Below are 18,173 nucleotides of genomic sequence, written 5' to 3'. Positions count from 1 at the left end.
AAGACGTTGCAAGGTTGAAGGAGGAACGAAGAAGAAGATTGAAGCTTAGCCCTCTAGCTTTCTTCGTTCTTAAGTTTCTCTTGTATAGTGAAATTTTTTATTTGAGGTTTAGAGTCTAAGAACTCTAAGAACTCTTGTAACTCAAGAGTACAATCCCTCTTTTGTTGTAGACACTCTCTCGAGTGTTCAAGGCCGGGAGTTTTGCTCCGGTGGTCCCTTCCATGAAATTTGCACAAATCTTACAGCATTTGAAATTTTATTTTATTTTTTCCCGAGTAAGTTTAGTTTGGGTCCGGCCCTACCCATGCCCTAATGAGGCCTGGTCCAAGTTCAACACCCAGGTCACTTCCCCCTCCGTCCGCTACTCCTGTTCTTCCTCGCCATTTTTCTCGTGCAAGACTGAGGTGGTGGCGGCGGCGCAGTTCGATCCCCGCCCCCAAACTAAACCCACTCGGGCAAAAAATAAAATTAATTTTCCAAGTGCTTTAAGATTCGTGTAAATTTCATGGAAGAGACCACCGGAGCAAAACTCGTGAGTTGGTGAGGGCAATTTTTGCCTAGAGTCAGTCGGTCAATGCTATGTGAGCAGCATAAGGGGCAACGATGAGTTCTTTAGAGGTGTTTGTGTGTGTGTAAGCTCCAAGGAGTTCCTCTTCGTGCTAGAAAATATTCACGCTCACATTTAGAAGTCAAGTGCAGTTGAAGCACTAGAGGGATTTGTAAAGTTCTTAATTGAAGATTAAGAACTTCATTAGTCTTAGAGAGTAGCAAGTGTGCATCCATCTTTCTCTTGGTCTTGTGCAGGTCAAGTGATGTTTTTTGTTTGTTACTCTTGGTGATCGGCCTGTATGCCTTGGTAGTGTTGTTCTTAGGGGGAGCAACACCCTTGCGCGGATGGTCCAACAAAAACTATGAGAGAGTGGCGACTTTTCGATACCTCAGGAAAATGATCGGCGTTCTAAGTCTCTCTTTACTTTCCAAAATTCGAATTCCTATAATTTTCATGTTAGTATAGGGTTGGAACTGGATTGGAAAACTTGGAACGATGATTAGATATATGGGATGGGATCGACTATAGTAGTCACACTTTCTAAAGTTTTTAGGTATATGGGATGATTAGATTTATGTGTATGTCGTGGGATTTCTAGGGTACCCACAGCCGGGTGGCGGAGCGCACCCGCCTATTCCCAGAGAGGGACTGCTCGGGGAGGTACTAGGCGATTGGGCTAACCTTGCTCTGAGATAGGGACACAAGAACACACGATCTAGAGTGGTTCGGGCCGCCGGAGCGTAATACCCTACGTCCACTGGGAGAAGTTTTGATCTCTGTTGAGTTTGAGTCTATCCTCTGCCGGGCCTTGGTTCTCCCCAGCCTGAGTCTTCCTTCTAGCGGGCGCCCCCTTTTATAGACCAAGGGGGCGGATACATAGGACGTTGGGGCCCCGACAGGTGGGCCCAACGTGACTGCGCAGCATACTACACAGAGTATTCAGATGGGTACAGTGGTTACGGATCTTTCCCCCGATACGCTCTGCTAGCGCTACAGTGGTCTTCTCTTGTCCCGTCACCAAGGTGTCCGTTGGGGGAGCGTAGCTTGCGGCGTAGCCTGTGGAGGCTATTATGTAGGCGTCATAATGGGTGAAGCCGAGCCGTCGTATCCATCTATTATGGCAGACTTGGCAGGCGCGGCGTGGGCGGCGCCTGCGGCTCCACTATCTTGGTAACACGCGATCAATAGTGCCTCCTGGTCAAAGAATCGTCTTGGCTTCCGCCGCATCAATGCGGGTGTCCACCTACCACAATAAATGCAGTGGTGGGTGAGGCTTAGTATGGAGACCAAGCGGCTTTGAAATGTCGTGCTTGTAGACACGTGTCGCTCCGGACCACCCCGAGGCAGGGCGTTGACTTCTTCCCTTAGCGAGTGGTCCGGTTACCATACAAGGGGTCCGGGGCTTCCGCGGGGGTCCGGACCCCTCGGGAGGTCCGGAGCCCCGGCTGTTCGGGCTGCCCGCCTCTTCCGGGACACGCGTCGTTCCTGGACCTTTCCCAGTCGTGAGGCAGGTCCGGAACCGTCGCCGAGAGATCAGGACTCCGGACCACAGGGGTCCGGCTGTTTGGACGTAGTCAAGGATAACTACAAGGCTCTTGCCTAGATACAGCAAGAAGGGGTACCCCAGTCCTGGGGTACCGACAGTGGCCCCCGGGCCCACCTCGGGAGAGGTACGAACCCGCGGGTGGGGCCACTATCGTGATGTGTTTCTACGTAACCTGATTACGCTGGTGTGCTCATACGAAGAGCGGGTGCTCCGGACCCCTGAGGCCGGTACACCGGTTGCCAGGTTCAAGCTCTAGAGTGCTCTCCGCGGGGCGATGAAGGTGTAGGCTTAGGGTACGGAACCAAGCTAAGCGGCTACACATACCTCGGACCGCTCAGGGAGCAACAGTACCTCCTGGACCTGGCTCTTGGCGATCGTGGCGAGCGGTCTCCGCCGGAGCGGGCCACCGGAGTGGACTTTGAGTCGACCGTGGCAAGCGGTCTCCGCCGGAGCGGGCCACCGGAGTGGACTTGAGTCGACCGTGGCGAGCGGTCTCCGCCGGAGCGGGCCACCGGAGTGGACTTTGAGTCGACCGTGGCGAGCGGTCTCCGCCGGAGCGGGCCACCGGAGTGGACTTTGAGTCGACCGTGGCGAGCGGTCTCCGCCGGAGCGGGCCACCGGAGTGGACTTGAGTCGACCGTGGCGAGCGGTCTCCGCCGGAGCGGGCCACCGGAGTGGACTTGAGTCGACCGTGGCGAGCGGTCTCCGCCGGAGCGGGCCACCGGAGTGGACTTTGAGTCGACCGTGGCGAGCGGTCTCTGCCGGAGCGGGCCACCGGAGTGGACTTGAGTCGACCGTGGCGAGCGGTCTCCGCCGGAGCGGGCCACCGGAGTGGACTTGAGTCATTGCTGACGAACCAAAGGAAAATGTCACCGGACCTCACAGTAAGGTGCAAGAAACCAAGCCTTATACTAGAAGGGAGCCCGGGACCTCTAAAGACAGCAGTCTCGAATACTAGAGTACTTGTAACAAGGTAGTGAAGTACGTAAGCTTAGGGTACATTACCAGGCTAAGCTACGCGGAGCTCCTCTACCCCAGGATACGAGTACCACTTCTCCAGAGCAGGTCCTTAGGGGTCCGGACTGCCTTCCAGCTAGAAGGGGCGTCCTCACCTGACTTCAAGCCGGCAACTTAACTTGGATCGCTAACAAAAGAAAAGACTCTGTTTGGGGGGAAGAGACGGTTAACCAAGAAATAGCCAATCAGAACGAATGAATGTAATTAGAGTGGTTGCGAGACAAGACTAAGAAAATAACTCTCCTTTATTAGTGTGGTTATCACGGTATACATCAGAGGTCGGGATTACGAGGTCGGACCTCCACCGCTCCGGACCGCTTTTTGCCTGTTTGTGTGATAGGGCCAGAGGACGGGTTTACAAGGTCAGACCTTGACCGCTCTGGACACACACATAGGCGCCACGTTATTACAAAGGAGGACTCTCTTAATCTTTTCTTAGGAGTAACCTATGGCTGCATGCTATACAGCGTGTTCTTCTCCGGTTGGAAGTGGTATGGCCACTCCTGAATTCTTCATAGTCGTCGGAGGCGAAGGCGCCCTAGATGTGCCTGAACTGCATCATCCAGCATCACCTCGGGAGCTCGGGGAGCCACTCCTTGCCTAAGAGCTGTCATATGCTTAGGTAGCATGAGACAAATTCTTTGGCTTTGAGTGGGAGAGGCCCTCCTACCGCCGTCGTCGTCTGCCGATGGAAACCAGACGCCCTTGCGCAGTAGAAGGACCGGACGTGGAGCGCGGAGAGGTGCGGTCGTTCGCCGGCTTGTCCTTGGTGCTAGCGCCAGGGGCCCCCGCGCCTGGCGGCGGGGCCTTGTCTGCAGCAGCACCGAGCTACGCTGAGGTGGATCTCCGGTGCTGGCGACGGCAGGACGACACACCCAACTTCCTCCGGGATGGCCGTCGGCTCCGGGCTCCATGTTGAGAGAAAGCCTTGAGCCGACGTCATGCCGTCGGAGAGGAAGGATGGCCGTTGCTTGAGGGGAAACCTTGAGCCGACACTGGGATGGCGTGGGGCGGCACGCGACAGGGGTCGCCCCCGCGCACCACCGTGCCGGCTCTGAGGCGTCGCAGTGGCGACGCACAGCAGGCGCAGCTGCCGTGCACCGTCGCACCGAAGGCGCTGGCGCCCCAGTGCCACAGCATGCGGCGTGGGTGCCACCATGCCTTTCTTCATCTTCTCGTTCGTCGTTGCAGAGGATGAACACGGCCCCAGAAGCCTGAAGATCCAGCCAGCGCCTGTTTCTCCCCACGGACGGCGCCAAATGTCGTGGGATTTCTAGGGTACCCACAGCCGGGTGGCGGAGCGCACCCGCCTATTCCCAGAGAGGGACTGCTCGGGGAGGTACTAGGCGATTGGGCTGATCTTGCTCTGAGATAGGGACACAAGAACACACGATCTAGAGTGGTTCGGGCCGCCGGAGCGTAATACCCTACGTCCACTGGGAGAAGTTTTGATCTCTGTTGAGTTTGAGTCTATCCTCTGCCGGGCCTTGGTTCTCCCCAGCCTGAGTCTTCCTTCTAGCGGGCGCCCCCTTTTATAGACCAAGGGGGTGGATACATAGGACGTTGGGGCCCCGACAGGTGGGCTCAACGTGACTGCGCAGCATACTACGCAGAGTATTCAGATGGGTACAGTGGTTACGGATCTTTCCCCCGATACGCTCTGCTAGCGCTACAGTGGTCTTCTCTTGTCCCGTCACCAAGGTGTCCGTTGGGGGAGCGTAGCTTGCGGCGTAGCCTGTGGAGGCTATTATGTAGGCGTCATAATGGGTGAAGCCGAGCCGTCGTATCCATCTATTATGGCAGACTTGGCAGGCGCGGCGTGGGCGGCGCCTGCGGCTCCACTATCTTGGTAACACGCGATCAATAGTGCCTCCTGGTCAAAGAATCGTCTTGGCTTCCGCCGCATCAATGCGGGTGTCCACCTACCACAATAAATGCAGTGGTGGGTGAGGCTTAGTATGGAGACCAAGCGGCTTTGAAATGTCGTGCTTGTAGACACGTGTCGCTCCGGACCACCCCGAGGCAGGGCGTTGACTTCTTCCCTTAGCGAGTGGTCCGGTTACCATACAAGGGGTCCGGGGCTTCCGCGGGGGTCCGGACCCCTCGGGAGGTCCGGAGCCCCGGCTGTTCGGGCTGCCCGCATCTTCCGGGACACGCGTCGTTCCTGGACCTTTCCCAGTCGTGAGGCAGGTCCGGAACCGTCGCCGAGAGATCAGGACTCCGGACCACAGGGGTCCGGCTGTTTGGACGTAGTCAAGGATAACTACAAGGCTCTTGCCTAGATACAGCAAGAAGGGGTACCCCAGTCCTGGGGTACCGACAGTGTAGATTTTAATTTCCTCAAGAAAATTTGTAGAAGACTTATTCACCTCCTAATCCTTTCACACGGCTCCTTTGTTCTTGTACTTGTAGATCACCGCGAAGAAGACATAGGCGAGGAGCTCGACGGCGCTGAGTGCCGCGAGCAGCCAGTAGAAGTAGTCGACGTGGCCGCGGTTCAGGTTGTTGGAGAACCAGCTCTGGCCCCTGGCCGTCGTCACCCTGTCGATGACCGACACGAGAGCGCTGCTGATGAAGCTCCCGACGCCGAAGATACTGAGGTAGAGCGCGAGCCCGAGGCTGCGCAGCTTGTCCGGCACCTGGTCGTAGAAGAACTCCTGCAGCCCGACCATGGTGAACACGTCCGCGGCGCCGAAGAGCACGTACTGCGGCACCATCCACCAAAGGCTCATCGGCAGCGGGACGTTGGGCTTGTCGACGAGGCCGGCGTCCCGCGCGACGCGGAGCCGGTGCGTCTCGACGAGCGCCGCGATCACCATGGACAGGAGGGAGAGGAGCATCCCCACACCGATGCGCTGCAGCATGGTGATCCCGGACGGCTTGCCGGAGTACCGGCGCGACACCGGCACGACGACGCGGTCGTAGATCGGGATGAAGACCACGATGGTGATGCTGATGAAGCTCTGCAGCGCGGCCGGCGGCACCTTGAAACGATCGCCGATGCGCCGGTCCAGGGTCCCCGCCTGCTTCGTGAAGAACGTCGACGACTGCGCGAACGCTACGGCGTAGATCAGGCACGTTGCCCATATCGGGAAGAGACGGAGGACGGCCTTGGCCTCCTTCACGAAGCCTGGATTGCTCACGACAGCCTGATCCTCCTCATCGACACCGGCACTGCGAAAATCGACACGAAAGGGAAGCAATTACGTCATGTTATAACCGTCAAACACCTTGTGTAAGATCGTGAGATGCCGCCGGCATACAGTGACAGAGTGTACCTGAACCCCGGCGCCTCTCCTGCAGCTCGACCGCGTTCTTGCGAAGCCTCCTGCTCCAGAGGCCCCGCCTTCCGCCTGCTCCGCCACTCGGCAAAAGCCTCGGCGGCGCGAGAGAACAGGGCCCCCTTGGCGCTGGTTACGTAGTAGCGGTACGTCCGCGTGCCGAGCAGGAACACGGCGAGCGCGGCGGCCATGACGGCGCAGGGGATGCCGAAGCCGAGCCCCCACCCGATGTTGTCCTGGACGTAGCTGAGGAGCACGAGCGTGACGGCGGTGCCGCCGCACATGCCGAAGTACCACCAGTTGAAGAAGGAGCTCCGGGAGACGGACTCGTTGGGGTCGCTCTGGTCGAACTGGTCGGCGCCGAACGCCTGCACGCACGGCTTGTGCCCGCCCTGCGCCACGGCCACGATGTAGAGGGAGGCGTAGAAGAAGGCCACCTGGAGGGTGGACGGTGCGCAGGCCTGCCCGCCGGCGGTTGTGGTGCATTGGCGGTGGCCGCCGGAGGAGAGCAAAGTCGAGAAGGCCAGCATGCCGAGACCCTGCATGCATTTTCCATGTGTGTGAGAACGACAACAGGGTCAATGAATGATGGCAGAGCTAAAGCCCAAATCTATTTGTACAGATTATATCATGGGCCATGGCCCGGTTCAATCCCTGCTGCTGGAAAAAGTTTGCAACCCGAATCAGTGCGTGCCGCAATTCTTAGTTGTTCCTTGTTTGAAACCCGGCCCACAATCTTTGTTGCTTAGTTAGGGATCAGACATGACACATGAGGCAACGAAACGGTCAAACAGTATGTAGGTGAACGCCATCCTCTAAAACACAACTAAAAACATTCCAAAAAAAAACACAACTAAAAAGAAAAGAATCTTAAGACTCTATTGAAGGAGGAGGAAGGTTGATGGTCTCCTCAGTTTTCAATGATTCCATCAGCGATGGCGCTACCCCTAACGTCACGACAAGCACGAGGCGCTGCTATGTGATGTGAGGCGACGACGCCAACTACCTCCAGTGAGTGTCGCGATATTTTAGGATCAACTTGTCACGACACTGCTCAGATGCAATGCACTAGCGTAGGCGGCTTGTAGGTTCCGAGATCTCGCAATCCAGGCAGCAGGGTCCCCCCCCCTTTTGTTTTAAGGAAGAAGTCCGCTTTACCCCCTCTGAATTTCTCAAGAAGTCTAAAAACACCCCCGAACTAAAAAACGGTAAATTACCCCCCTCAACTCTTCAAAACCGGACAGATTACCCCTTAGCTGGTTTTGACGGTGGTTTTGGTGGTGGATCCCACATGTCAGCCTGTGGACCCTACATGTCAGTCTCTTCTCTCTCTTTCTCTCTCCATCTCTCTGGTCTCCCTCTTCACCGGCACCGTCGGAGCAGCCCTGCCACCCGCGGCTGCCTACTCCCGTCGCCAGCCCGCTCGCCGCCTTGGGAGTAGCTGCCGCCCACCCCTGTTGCCACCACCGCAGCTGCTGGCCCCTGCTCGCCAGCACCAGTGCCGCCACAACGGCGGCGGCAGCGACGAGCAGCACCGCCGCGAGGCCGGTGGCCAGGTACGCTCGCCGCCCCACCTCGCGCCGTGCCCGACCCGGCTTTGCCCTACTCCACCACACCCGCTCACCGCTCGCCGCGCGCCAGCTCGCCCAAATGCCACCACGCTGCCTTGCTCTGCTCTCGGCCGAGCTCTACCGCCACCCAAAATCAGCCACCGCCAGGGAGGCCCCACGTCGATTCCCTTGGCGTGAAGCTTCCTCATGGCCCCGTCAACCTCTCCGTTGCCTCACCCCCACCGCCCAAGCTCCGGAGTTGCAGTTCGCCGATGAGCGCCATCCGCCAGTCCGCCATAGCCACCCACACCATGGCCATCACCGGGGAGCGGGGCGTGCCCGCGCCCGCAGAGCCCCACGGCAGCCTGCGCTCCCAGCGTCGACGCGCGGCAGTTCATGGCGGCTGGGCGGCGCCGCTGCAGAGGGCCGGTGGTGGCTCCTCCCCAGGCGGCGGCGGAGCTTCTCCTGGCGGCGCGAGCTCGCATCGCGTGGATCTACGAGAGGCGTGGGCGGCGACCGGCGGAGGGAGGCGTGGGCGGCGACCGGCGAAGGAAGGTGTGGACGGCGACCGGCAGAGAGATGGAGAGAGAAAGAGAGAAAGAGACTGACATGTAGGGCCCACCGGCTGCCATGTGGGGCCCACCACCAAAACCATCGTCAAAATCAGCTAAGGGGGTAATTTGTCCGATTTTGAAGAGTTAAGGGAGTAATTTACCCGGTTTTTTAGTTCGGGAGTGTTTTTCAAATTTCTTAGAAGTTCAGAGCAGTAAAGTGGACTTCTTCCTTTTTCTTACTCGAACAGGGGGGATTTGTAACAATTTTTAAACAAGGAGACGAGAGAGCGAAAGAAAGCGGTGCGCCGATTTGGCGTCTGACGAGGGTTGCAGGTTGCTTACGAGGACGTAGAGGAGCGAGGCCATGACGATGGTGCGGTAGCGGCCGAGCCACTTGTCGGCGAGGGCCCCGCCCAGCAGCGGCAGCAGCTGCGCCACGCCGTTCCACGCGTTGATGGCAGCCGCCGCCCCCGCGGTGCCCTCCCCGAGCGGCCCGGTCAGGTAGCTGATCAGGTTCGACGATACGCCGTAGAACGCGAACCGCTCCGCGATCTCCACCGCTGCGCGCAGCTCGAGCAAAATTCATTTTACCAAAGGATCGCTACTGTGGTGGGGAATTGGGGATTCGGTGGGGGAGAGAGACTCGAGCGCTTGCCTATGATGAAGAGCGCCGACCTCCAGCCGCCGGTGGAGCCGCGGTCGGCGGGGCGACCGCGGTGGTCGACGGCCGCGTCCGCCATGCCGTCGGCGCGGGCGAGCAGCGGGTCCGTGCCGGAAGGCATCGTCGCCGGAGGAGGGGGGGCCGGGGCTTTAATTTATGCGGTCGTCGATCGGCCAAGAGTAACGGCCGGAGAAGCTCTGGCGGCCTGGCGCTCGGAGCCGAGAAACGGCAGGCCGCAGGCGCGTGGACGGCCTGGCGCTCGGCAGCGGCGGCGGCGGGCGGAGGCTTTGCTTTTGCGAAATGACAGTGGAGTAGTAGCTCTGCTGTTACACGCCTCTCGAAATATCACCCCGGCCGGTGTCCGCCGAGGCACAGACAAATCGACCGGGCCAGACTGGAATGGTGGATCCCACCACATCGGACAGGACACGGCAGCAGGAGCGCGGTTGTTCAGTTCCTTTGGTGGGCCGTCTGGAGGGTATATGGGCTGAATGGAGTGAATTCCTTATTACCCTTTAAAATCTTTCCTTTTCTTCTTGTAAGCGTTGTATGGAGACTATGGACGTTATTTTACTTTCCCCTTTATTATGTTTCAGAAAAAAATGGTTTCTTTCTCTGTGACAGGTTCTCCACCAAGGGATGATACGACGGCTCTTCAACTGACTTGGGAAAAGAATACTAATATCATCGATTATACGATACCCTATCTATATATTCACCGTGGATGACTCAAAGGGCAAGTGCATCGCTATACGACAATGGTGTCATAGCTTGTCTCATGTAGTTTCACGTTGGATTTTTGAGGGGGGCACTAATTTACAGTCGTCCGTAAATTGGGCTCCATACAGTCGATTCTCACCCTACGCTCCATCCGACCAATTCCTTTGCAGGTTGAGCTGATGTGTTCAGTCCTACTATTTCTAGAGTCATATACCCTCACGTCATGTCACCTCGTCTTGTCCCTAGCTTTAGTGAAACAAACTATCGTGGCACAATTCTGAACAAAGCTTTGAGAAAAAATTGAGAGAGGAAAAGTTAAAAGAGAAAAAAAATGAAAGAAAAAACTCTTAACAAAAATATTTCGTAAAAATTGGACTAGAATATTTTAAGATCGATAATTTTTGGGAAGAAAAGTCATGTGCAAAATTTTTGCACAAGCAAAATTTTAGGAGCCAACAAAGTCCGGCAAAAGATTCTAAGATAGAAAATTTGGAGAAAAATTTTGACACAAAATTTCAGGATAAAAAGTTAAAGAAGCAAAAAAGTTGAAGACAAGAAAAAAGAAGCAAAAAAAAAAGTAGATGAAAAGTGGAAACGGAAGAGCGTTCGCGGCCTACTGGACCTACATGCATGGGCAGCACACGTCAACCGCTCCGAGCGATCGCAAAACCTATATTGGGGATTTTGATGATGTGGAGGAGAGAGAGTGAGAGGACGCTCCGAGCGATCGCAAAACCTATATTGGGGATTTTGATGATGTGGAGGAGAGAGAGTGAGAGGATGGAGATAGAATGAGGCGGTTGTTTCACAAAGCAACCGCCTCGTAAGCTAAAATTAAGGACTATGAGACCACTTCCTCATTATTGTATGATTTGTTATTGTCATGGGATCATAATATTCCTTTTTTCCATTACACAAATTAAGGGATATGGCACTACTATGAAACAATACAAATACAATGCATTGTAGTCTGTAGTGGTTGGCTATTAAGTGAGCTTAAGATGATGAGTCATTGTATGAGATCACCTATTAGGCGGCTCCAATGTACTTGCCCAAAGAAAGACAATTAGGTGCTTAAGCTTGAAAAGGAAATGTTAAATCAAGCACCATGCCAAAGAATAGATACCAAATAGGGAGGTTTGAATTGCTTTAGCCTGAAATTCATAATGACATGACTCTTAAGGATTGCCCTAAACTAAATGCATTGACTTGAACAAGGATGTATAGTCATCCTAATGTTTAATGCTTAATGCCTTAATCCCTTACAAGAGCCTGTATTGAGTATATATGAAAACCATGGATTGCTTAGGTGGTCATGGGAGGTTATTATATCTTATTAGGGATCAAGTCCTAGGCTTGACGTCTACATGTCTCACCGATGCAGCTATTTATTTAGCGGTAGATGGCGTGCCCACCTATATAACAAGTTGAGACACCTATAGTAGTAATTTCATCAATATCCTACTTTTCAAAAAATCAAGAATGCTGAATAAGTGTATTGCTGATGTTGCTGTGACGTGCATTCGATGTGAAGAAGAGTGATCACGCACTGAAAGGGAGGTGAAATAGTGGCTTTGTTTGCTTTCTCATGTTCTGAAGTAGACATTTTTTGCAATTTACACAAAACATTTTTAGGATGGTTCTAGCATTTTTTTAATTCTGATATAGGAAATTTGAGTCGCTGCAAAAACATACTCTAAGAATATAGGTAAATTGTTGATAAAGTGCAAGGACTACAACAATAATGTAAACGCATCGTAAATTGAATACACTATATATAAAGTGTCTGGATCGATGCACAACTTTCTATAGCAGCCTAGCAGGCATATGTGGTAGGAAACTCCAAAAACTAAGTGTATATGTTTCTCCCAGTGATAAGACCTAAGAGTACAAATGCCACATTTCCACTGGTCTCTGTCTAACATCTATCAATGGCATGGATGTGCAACAAGCAAGCAACGCGGTCTGATTGGACAAGAAGGTCTATGTGTCTCTTATGCCTTACTATTTGTCTTCGCTCGTGTTTTTACAAGTCTTGTCTCTCTTCCCAGCCATAGGTCGACGGTAGCATAAAAACAAAACAAAAGGAGTTTTCATTCGCATCGACTTTCAACTCACCTGAGCAACTCATCGAGACCTCGTCATCACAATCTGGTTGTGCATGTGATCCCCATATTCCTTGTTTCCTCTCTCCAGAAATTCAGCGACACACTACCAGCAAAGGGAAGAAAATTGGCTTGGTGGTGGCCAATTGGGTGAAGTAGGGTTGATTGAACTCACTACTACAAAACATGCCTTTGTTCCTGGCCATTTGTCCCGGCAGCCTTTGGGCCCGGGACAATAGGTGGCTTTTGTCCCGGGTCCAACGGCTAGCCGGGCTAGCGGGGGACGGGGGCTTTTTGTCCCGGTTGGAGACACCAACCGGGACAAAAGTCCCCCCTTTTGTCCCGGTTGGTGCCTCCAACCGGGACAAAAGGCCTTGCGCCCCTTATCCCCTTCCCTCCCCCCGCCCGAGCCATTCAGCTCACTTATTTTCTTACTGTTCTTGGCTCGGGATAGAGTAGTTCTTGCTCATTTCTTCACCACATTTGTGGAGATCTTTGATTCCCCATCCATCCATCTGCTCTAAAGGTTTGGGGCTTGTTTTTCTCTTCTTCCTTGGCTTGTATAGCTCATTTCATACTTTAGAAATAGAGAAAATGTGTAGCTAGCTCATTTCTTGGACATTTAGCTAGCTAGATTGCATATGTAGGTGTAATTTTCTTTTAGATTTAGATGAGTATATGGATAGTAGAAATTTTTAGAATGAGTGTAGATACTTCATGTGATGTACTTGTATATATGACCATATTGTGGATAGTTGATTTTTTTATTCATGAATGAATTAATGAAATGAGTATATTATAGAATTTTTTGTATTATGAATGGATTATTTTGACACTCTAGTGATGTATTTAATCAGGCTCACATTGAAACCATCTAGAAGCTAAAAAAATCTTTTTTTCGAAACAAGTATACGTCGTTAATCTCCATCCAACGGTGATGGCACTACCTTTCAGGGATACACGATGCGCTATAAGGACGTCGCAAATCGGTTGGTCGCATCACCAGCACTTTCGATTGATAAGAAGACAGCATTTGACGCAGTCAGCATGCCCGTTGTTGTACTGAGAGCATATCAACGAGCATGCTGCCTGTGCCAAGTGCTGTGCCTATTAATCGTAAATGTTGGTGCTGCGACTAGCCGATTGGTGACATCCTTGTACCGCACCGTGTCCCCCCGAAAGGCAGTGTCATCACCGCAGGGTTGAGGTTACTGACATATACATTTTCAGAAATAAAGGTTTATTTTTCTTCTAGAGGGTTTCTGGATATTGAAAAGAGTGTACTCCTGGAACTGAAGGGTGTCAAAGTAATTAGAAGTTATAGAGATTTCTTTCAATTAATTAGAGATTTCTTGAGGATTAATGATACATTTCGTCTTTTTTATATAATTTCATTGTTATTTGCAAGAGTTATTAATCTGATCATTGTAATTGTAATAGTAAATAATTTTTGCTTTGTAATGGTAAGAATTTATAATTTTGTGGAAAATAAAGGTATTTTTCAGTAAAATATGGCTTCAGCAGCTGGAGGGAGTGGCGCCAGTGGGGGTGATCGTTGTCCTTCTGGAGAGAAGGGCACAACTCGAGTAGGTCGTCGGTCCAAAAAACCTAGTGCTTTTCATAGGGCAGCGCTCCGTTATTTGGAAAAAGAATATAGAGAATGCATGGCAAGGGGCGAGGAACCTCCGTTTGATCTTGAGGATTTATTGCGGCGTTACGGTTCGTCACCACCAAACTCGGAGGTTTCAGCTCCGCCATCTTCTTCTGCGCCAGCAAGAAATCCGTTAGAACATTCTGCGTTCCAACGCAAGGACGGTTGAAAACCTATGTGTTGTTGACTGAATTTTTAAATTTCATGTATAGTACTCCTTTGTTAAGTTCTGTAATGGATTAAGTACTCCTTTTAATTAATCAAGATGTATGATGGATATTGCATATCTTTTAATTATTCATGTTATGTTACATTTAGTTTAATTTAGGTTTGATATATTTTATTTATTCGATACGTGTAAAGAATTCAAATCGATTTATTTAAAATGCAGATGGACCGGCAATGGATGTACAATGCTGACTGACGTTCGAAAGAATTCATTGATGGCATGCATTATTTTTTGTCTGTGGCTGAGGCAAACAAGCAGAATGGTTTTATGTGCTGCCCGTGTGTTCATTGCAACAATAACAAGGATTACTCATCTTCAAGAATCCTACACAGCCACATTTTCGCAAATGGTTTCATGAAAAAGTATGTTTGTTGGACGAAGCACGGAGAACAGGGGTCGCCTCCATGGTCACCCCCTCCGCCGCCGGCAAAGAAGCAGAAACGGCCGCCGGCAAAGAAGGTAGCTGCACCGGCTAGGGAGCCTCCAAAGAAGAAGGAAAAGAAGAAAAAAACCAAGGAGGCTCCTATTAAACCCTGGGACATGAGCCTTGAAGAATGCGATCGGATAACTCAAGAAAGAGTTAAAGAGCACTTCAAGCCGAAGCCGAAGCCGGAGCCCGAGAAAGTCATAAATCCGATAGATTTGAAATTTTTTAAGGGAATGTGCGAAGCAAATAAGAGAAAATTCATTCCGAGAGACCTCCCTTCAGACTACGAACGCACAATTATCAAAACTACTGAGAAAAAGAAGAGACAATCAAAGTCGTCGTCGTCCGACGTTCCACAGCTCGGAGCCCAAAAGAAACAATCAATAGAGCCTCTCGTAGTGGGACAGACGACGCAAGAACAAGACTTTGTTACATTTTTGAAAGAATCAAACCTAACGGCTGCTCAGATTGCAGGGGGAGAAGATATTCCAAAGGCCGATGTGGTCGTCAAATGGACGTTTGAGATCGGTAAAACTCTTGTACCCCCCGAAGTAGTGTCTGTGCTTCCAACGCAAATGTATAAGCTGCACCAGCACTACATGCGTGCGATGGCCGATTGCATCTTCATGCAGGGCGCAAAGATTAAAGATGACGATTTGTTACGGGGGGAGGCCATTATATGGATAAACTGGGAAGAAATTTACCAACTATTCCATCAGGAGGCCCTCGACATCTCTATGGTCGGCTTGTGGGTTCTGTAAGTATTTTACTCTCCTTACGTATTGTTTTGCATGATCTCAACATACTGATCTCTTGATTTATTCGGTATCATGTAGAATGGAGATACATACTTGCAGAAGAAAGGGATACTCTCACCTCGGCTTCATCGACCCAATTACTTGTAATTGGAGGCTTCTACGGGACAATCCCGATGACATATTCCAAAACTTGTTCAAGTACATAAGCGTTCATCACAACAAGCAAATGATATTGTTTCCTTACAACTTTGCGTGAGTGATTCCTTCCGTCTAACTCTTTCTATTCTATAATCGAATTGTTTAAACCTTAACTACCAAGAACTGCCTCCGTATAATCTTGCAGTGAACACTTTGTCCTAATTGTCATAATTCCCGAGAAGAGCCTACTCGTGGTTATGGACTCATTGAGGAGACCTCCAGAACAATACGAAAATCTTCTTAACATGATGAAAAAGTAATTCTACCACTACTCCGTCCATGACCGATAATTTGAATCACTTTGTTACTTGACTATAATTGTTCTAATCATGCACAGGGTTTGGAAAGAATTCGCTAAAAATCATCCAGGCAAATTTGACAAGGAATTGAAGATCAAGATAGATTTTCCGGTACGCGCTTGAATGATTCGTTGCACGATTCATTAGTTTTATTATATATTCATGTAAATACCTGATAATTTCTTCTCTCTTAAAGTGTATGAGGCAGAAACCAGGCACTGTATTGTGCGCATACTATGTATGCGAGAACATCTATGGTCTGGTAGGTCCTCCAAAGGGCTGGACAGATTGGGAGGAGGAAGTAAGTAAAAAAACTTGTTAATATTTGAACTCGTATTTTAATTAGTCGAAATTAATTATCCTCTTTTTCCATAGGTCGGGGAGATGCGCGATAAACTCATACCGGAGGAAAAGATTATGGCGATTCAAGAACAATTCTCCGGATTTATTGTTGAGCAAGTCCTCGATCCAAAAGGCGAATTCTACTATGATGGAATATCTAATATTGACAATCACAGTAAATATGACAATATACGCGTATATATGTAATTAAGAACGAATATAACTATGTAAATATATATGTGTGTCTATGTATTAAATTTCTATTTATGAGTATGTATGTATGTATTAAATTTCCAAAAGGCGAATTCTACTATGTAATTAAGAACGAATATACCTATGCAAATATGATGGTGTATGTATGTATTATATATATAAGCACTCCAATAATATATATGTGTATATATATATATATTTATATAATATTGGTCCTAGACATTTTCATATGTAAAGGAATTCACATGTATAGATATGTGTATACATATATATATATAAGTGAATTAATTTATATATGAAAACTATCTAGGACAAATATTATATAAGTAACTATATATATGTGTATATACTAGTGGAGATCATACACACTGAATTCCAATACATAAGTTTAATTGAAATGCAAAAGTATAATTGAAATAGAAAAAGAATTGCGAAAAGAAAAACATGAAAAAAAAGAGACATTTTGTCCCGGTTGGTAACACCAACCGGGACAAAAGCGTGCGCCAGCCACGTGGGCGCTGGCTGCACCTTTTGTCCCGGTTGGTGTTACCAACCGGGACAAAAGGGTGCGCCAGCCACGTGGGCGCTGGCTGCACTTTTCATGTTTGGCTGATGGATTAAACTAGTCTCTGTACTGACTGATGAAGGGCACCCCTTTTGTCCCGGACAGGCGTTCCCGGTTGGGAAACCGGGACAACAGCGGTTTCCCAACCGGGACAAATCAACGTTTTTGTAGTAGTGACTGATGAAAGGTACACGTTTGGCTGATGGATTAAACTAGTCTCTGTACTGAGTTTCTGCAATACATTGGATCGAGGAAATGCCGAATCCAGACCTCTTGCCTCATGTACAGCTTTCTTACCATCCCACCTACACAACGCACGCGACTATTTATGTGATGTCTTCTCTTTATACTAATCCGTAGAGAGCCCTTTGGTCTGGATTGGTACCACCAACCGGGACCAAAGATCCTTTAGTCTGGGATTAAAGAGTTGTGTTTTTTTTTTGTCTCGGTTGGAGCCACCAACCGGGACCAACACTCCCCGCGTGCCCGGCTAGTTGTTGGACCCGAGACAAAAACCTCCATTAGTCCCGGGTCCAACGACGGCCGGAATAAATATGGGGATCAAATACATGTTCTGTAGTTGTGTAATTCTGCTTCTTTATGTTAAAATTTTGCCACGAATCCCAGACCTGCTTCATGAAGAAGCCAACCAATCGGGAACTTTATTTTCGTTTTCTAATTTCTATTGTGCAAGAGAAGGGCAAAGATATGTGTGTGTCTATATATATATATATATAGACACACACGCAATCTTCATCTTCAAACTAAAGAAGTGGAAATGCATTCTGCTTTTCGCTTACTAGGATGTAGATGAGGGAGGCGAGCACGATGGTGCGGTACCGGCCCAGCCACGCGTCCGCGAGCGTCCCGCCCAGCAGCGGCAGCAGCTGCGCCGTGCCGTTCCAGGCGTTGAGGGCCGACGCCGCCGCCGCGACCCGCTCGCCCAGCGGCCCCGTCAGGTAGGTGATCAGGTTCGCCGACACGCCGTAGAAGGAGAAGCGCTCCGCGATCTCCACCGCTGCACGCGCATCGTTCATCAGCCCACCGGAACACACGCCAAGAAACCAATACTCGATACGCGACTTGCCTATGATGAAGGAAGCCGACTTCCAGCCGCCGGTGGAGGCGCGGGAGGCGGGGCGGCCGCGGTGGTCCACCGCCTCCGCGACGGAGCCACCTTCTGCAGCCGCGCCGGCACCACCGTCGTCCGCCATTATTCCTGACCGCTCCTGATCGAGCAAGGTCGTCGGACCAGACGACGACGACGACGACGTCTGAGCCCCGGAGCCGGTAGGCATCGTCGCCGCCGCCGGAGCTGCGGTTGGGGGCGTTATATAGCCGTGGGCTCTGGAGATGGAATCGGGGACAGCCGGTGACGCGCCGGGGATGAGCTAGCCTTTTATGCCCTCGTGTCCACTTCTTTATCTGCCGCAAGTTGACTTGATGATTTGCCGTGTTCGTGATCTCTAGAGATAAGTAAGGGAGCGTTGCTATTATTTTTATTCAG

The 18,173-nt window shown here is 50.8% G+C and overlaps 2 protein-coding genes across 3 annotated transcripts; both read right to left on the bottom strand.

The window, feature by feature from the left end:
• Nucleotides 1–1,028: 1,028 nt before the first annotated feature.
• LOC120665375 (protein NRT1/ PTR FAMILY 5.10-like) lies at nucleotides 1,029–9,496 on the bottom strand. Of its 2 annotated transcripts, XR_005671154.1 has the most exons (5): nucleotides 9,154–9,496; nucleotides 8,841–9,058; nucleotides 6,392–6,933; nucleotides 5,441–6,287; nucleotides 1,029–1,131 (listed from the first exon to the last, which is right to left on the bottom strand). XR_005671154.1 is itself a non-coding variant. In XM_039944936.1 (4 exons), exons 1-4 carry the CDS (start codon nucleotides 9,278–9,280, stop codon nucleotides 5,495–5,497), a joined length of 1,680 nt encoding a protein of 559 aa, XP_039800870.1. In that variant the 5' UTR covers nucleotides 9,281–9,496; the 3' UTR covers nucleotides 5,436–5,494. The 2 variants fall into 2 exon arrangements, 1 of the variants encoding a protein (XP_039800870.1); XM_039944936.1 differs by lacking the exon at nucleotides 1,029–1,131 and having other exon boundaries at nucleotides 5,436–6,287.
• Nucleotides 9,497–17,410: 7,914 nt separating this feature from the next.
• On the bottom strand, nucleotides 17,411–18,173 carry LOC120665378 (protein NRT1/ PTR FAMILY 5.15-like). The gene is made up of 2 exons (XM_039944938.1): nucleotides 17,754–18,173; nucleotides 17,411–17,684 (listed from the first exon to the last, which is right to left on the bottom strand). The coding sequence occupies exons 1-2, from the start codon at nucleotides 17,962–17,964 to the stop codon at nucleotides 17,431–17,433; spliced, it is 465 nt and encodes a 154-aa protein (XP_039800872.1). The 5' UTR covers nucleotides 17,965–18,173; the 3' UTR covers nucleotides 17,411–17,430.

Source organism: Panicum virgatum, chromosome 3N (assembly GCF_016808335.1).
Source record: "Panicum virgatum strain AP13 chromosome 3N, P.virgatum_v5, whole genome shotgun sequence".
NCBI lineage: Eukaryota > Viridiplantae > Streptophyta > Magnoliopsida > Poales > Poaceae > Panicum > Panicum virgatum.
Note: the sequence above shows the minus strand (reverse complement) of the source record. Positions and strands in the feature narration are given on the sequence as shown.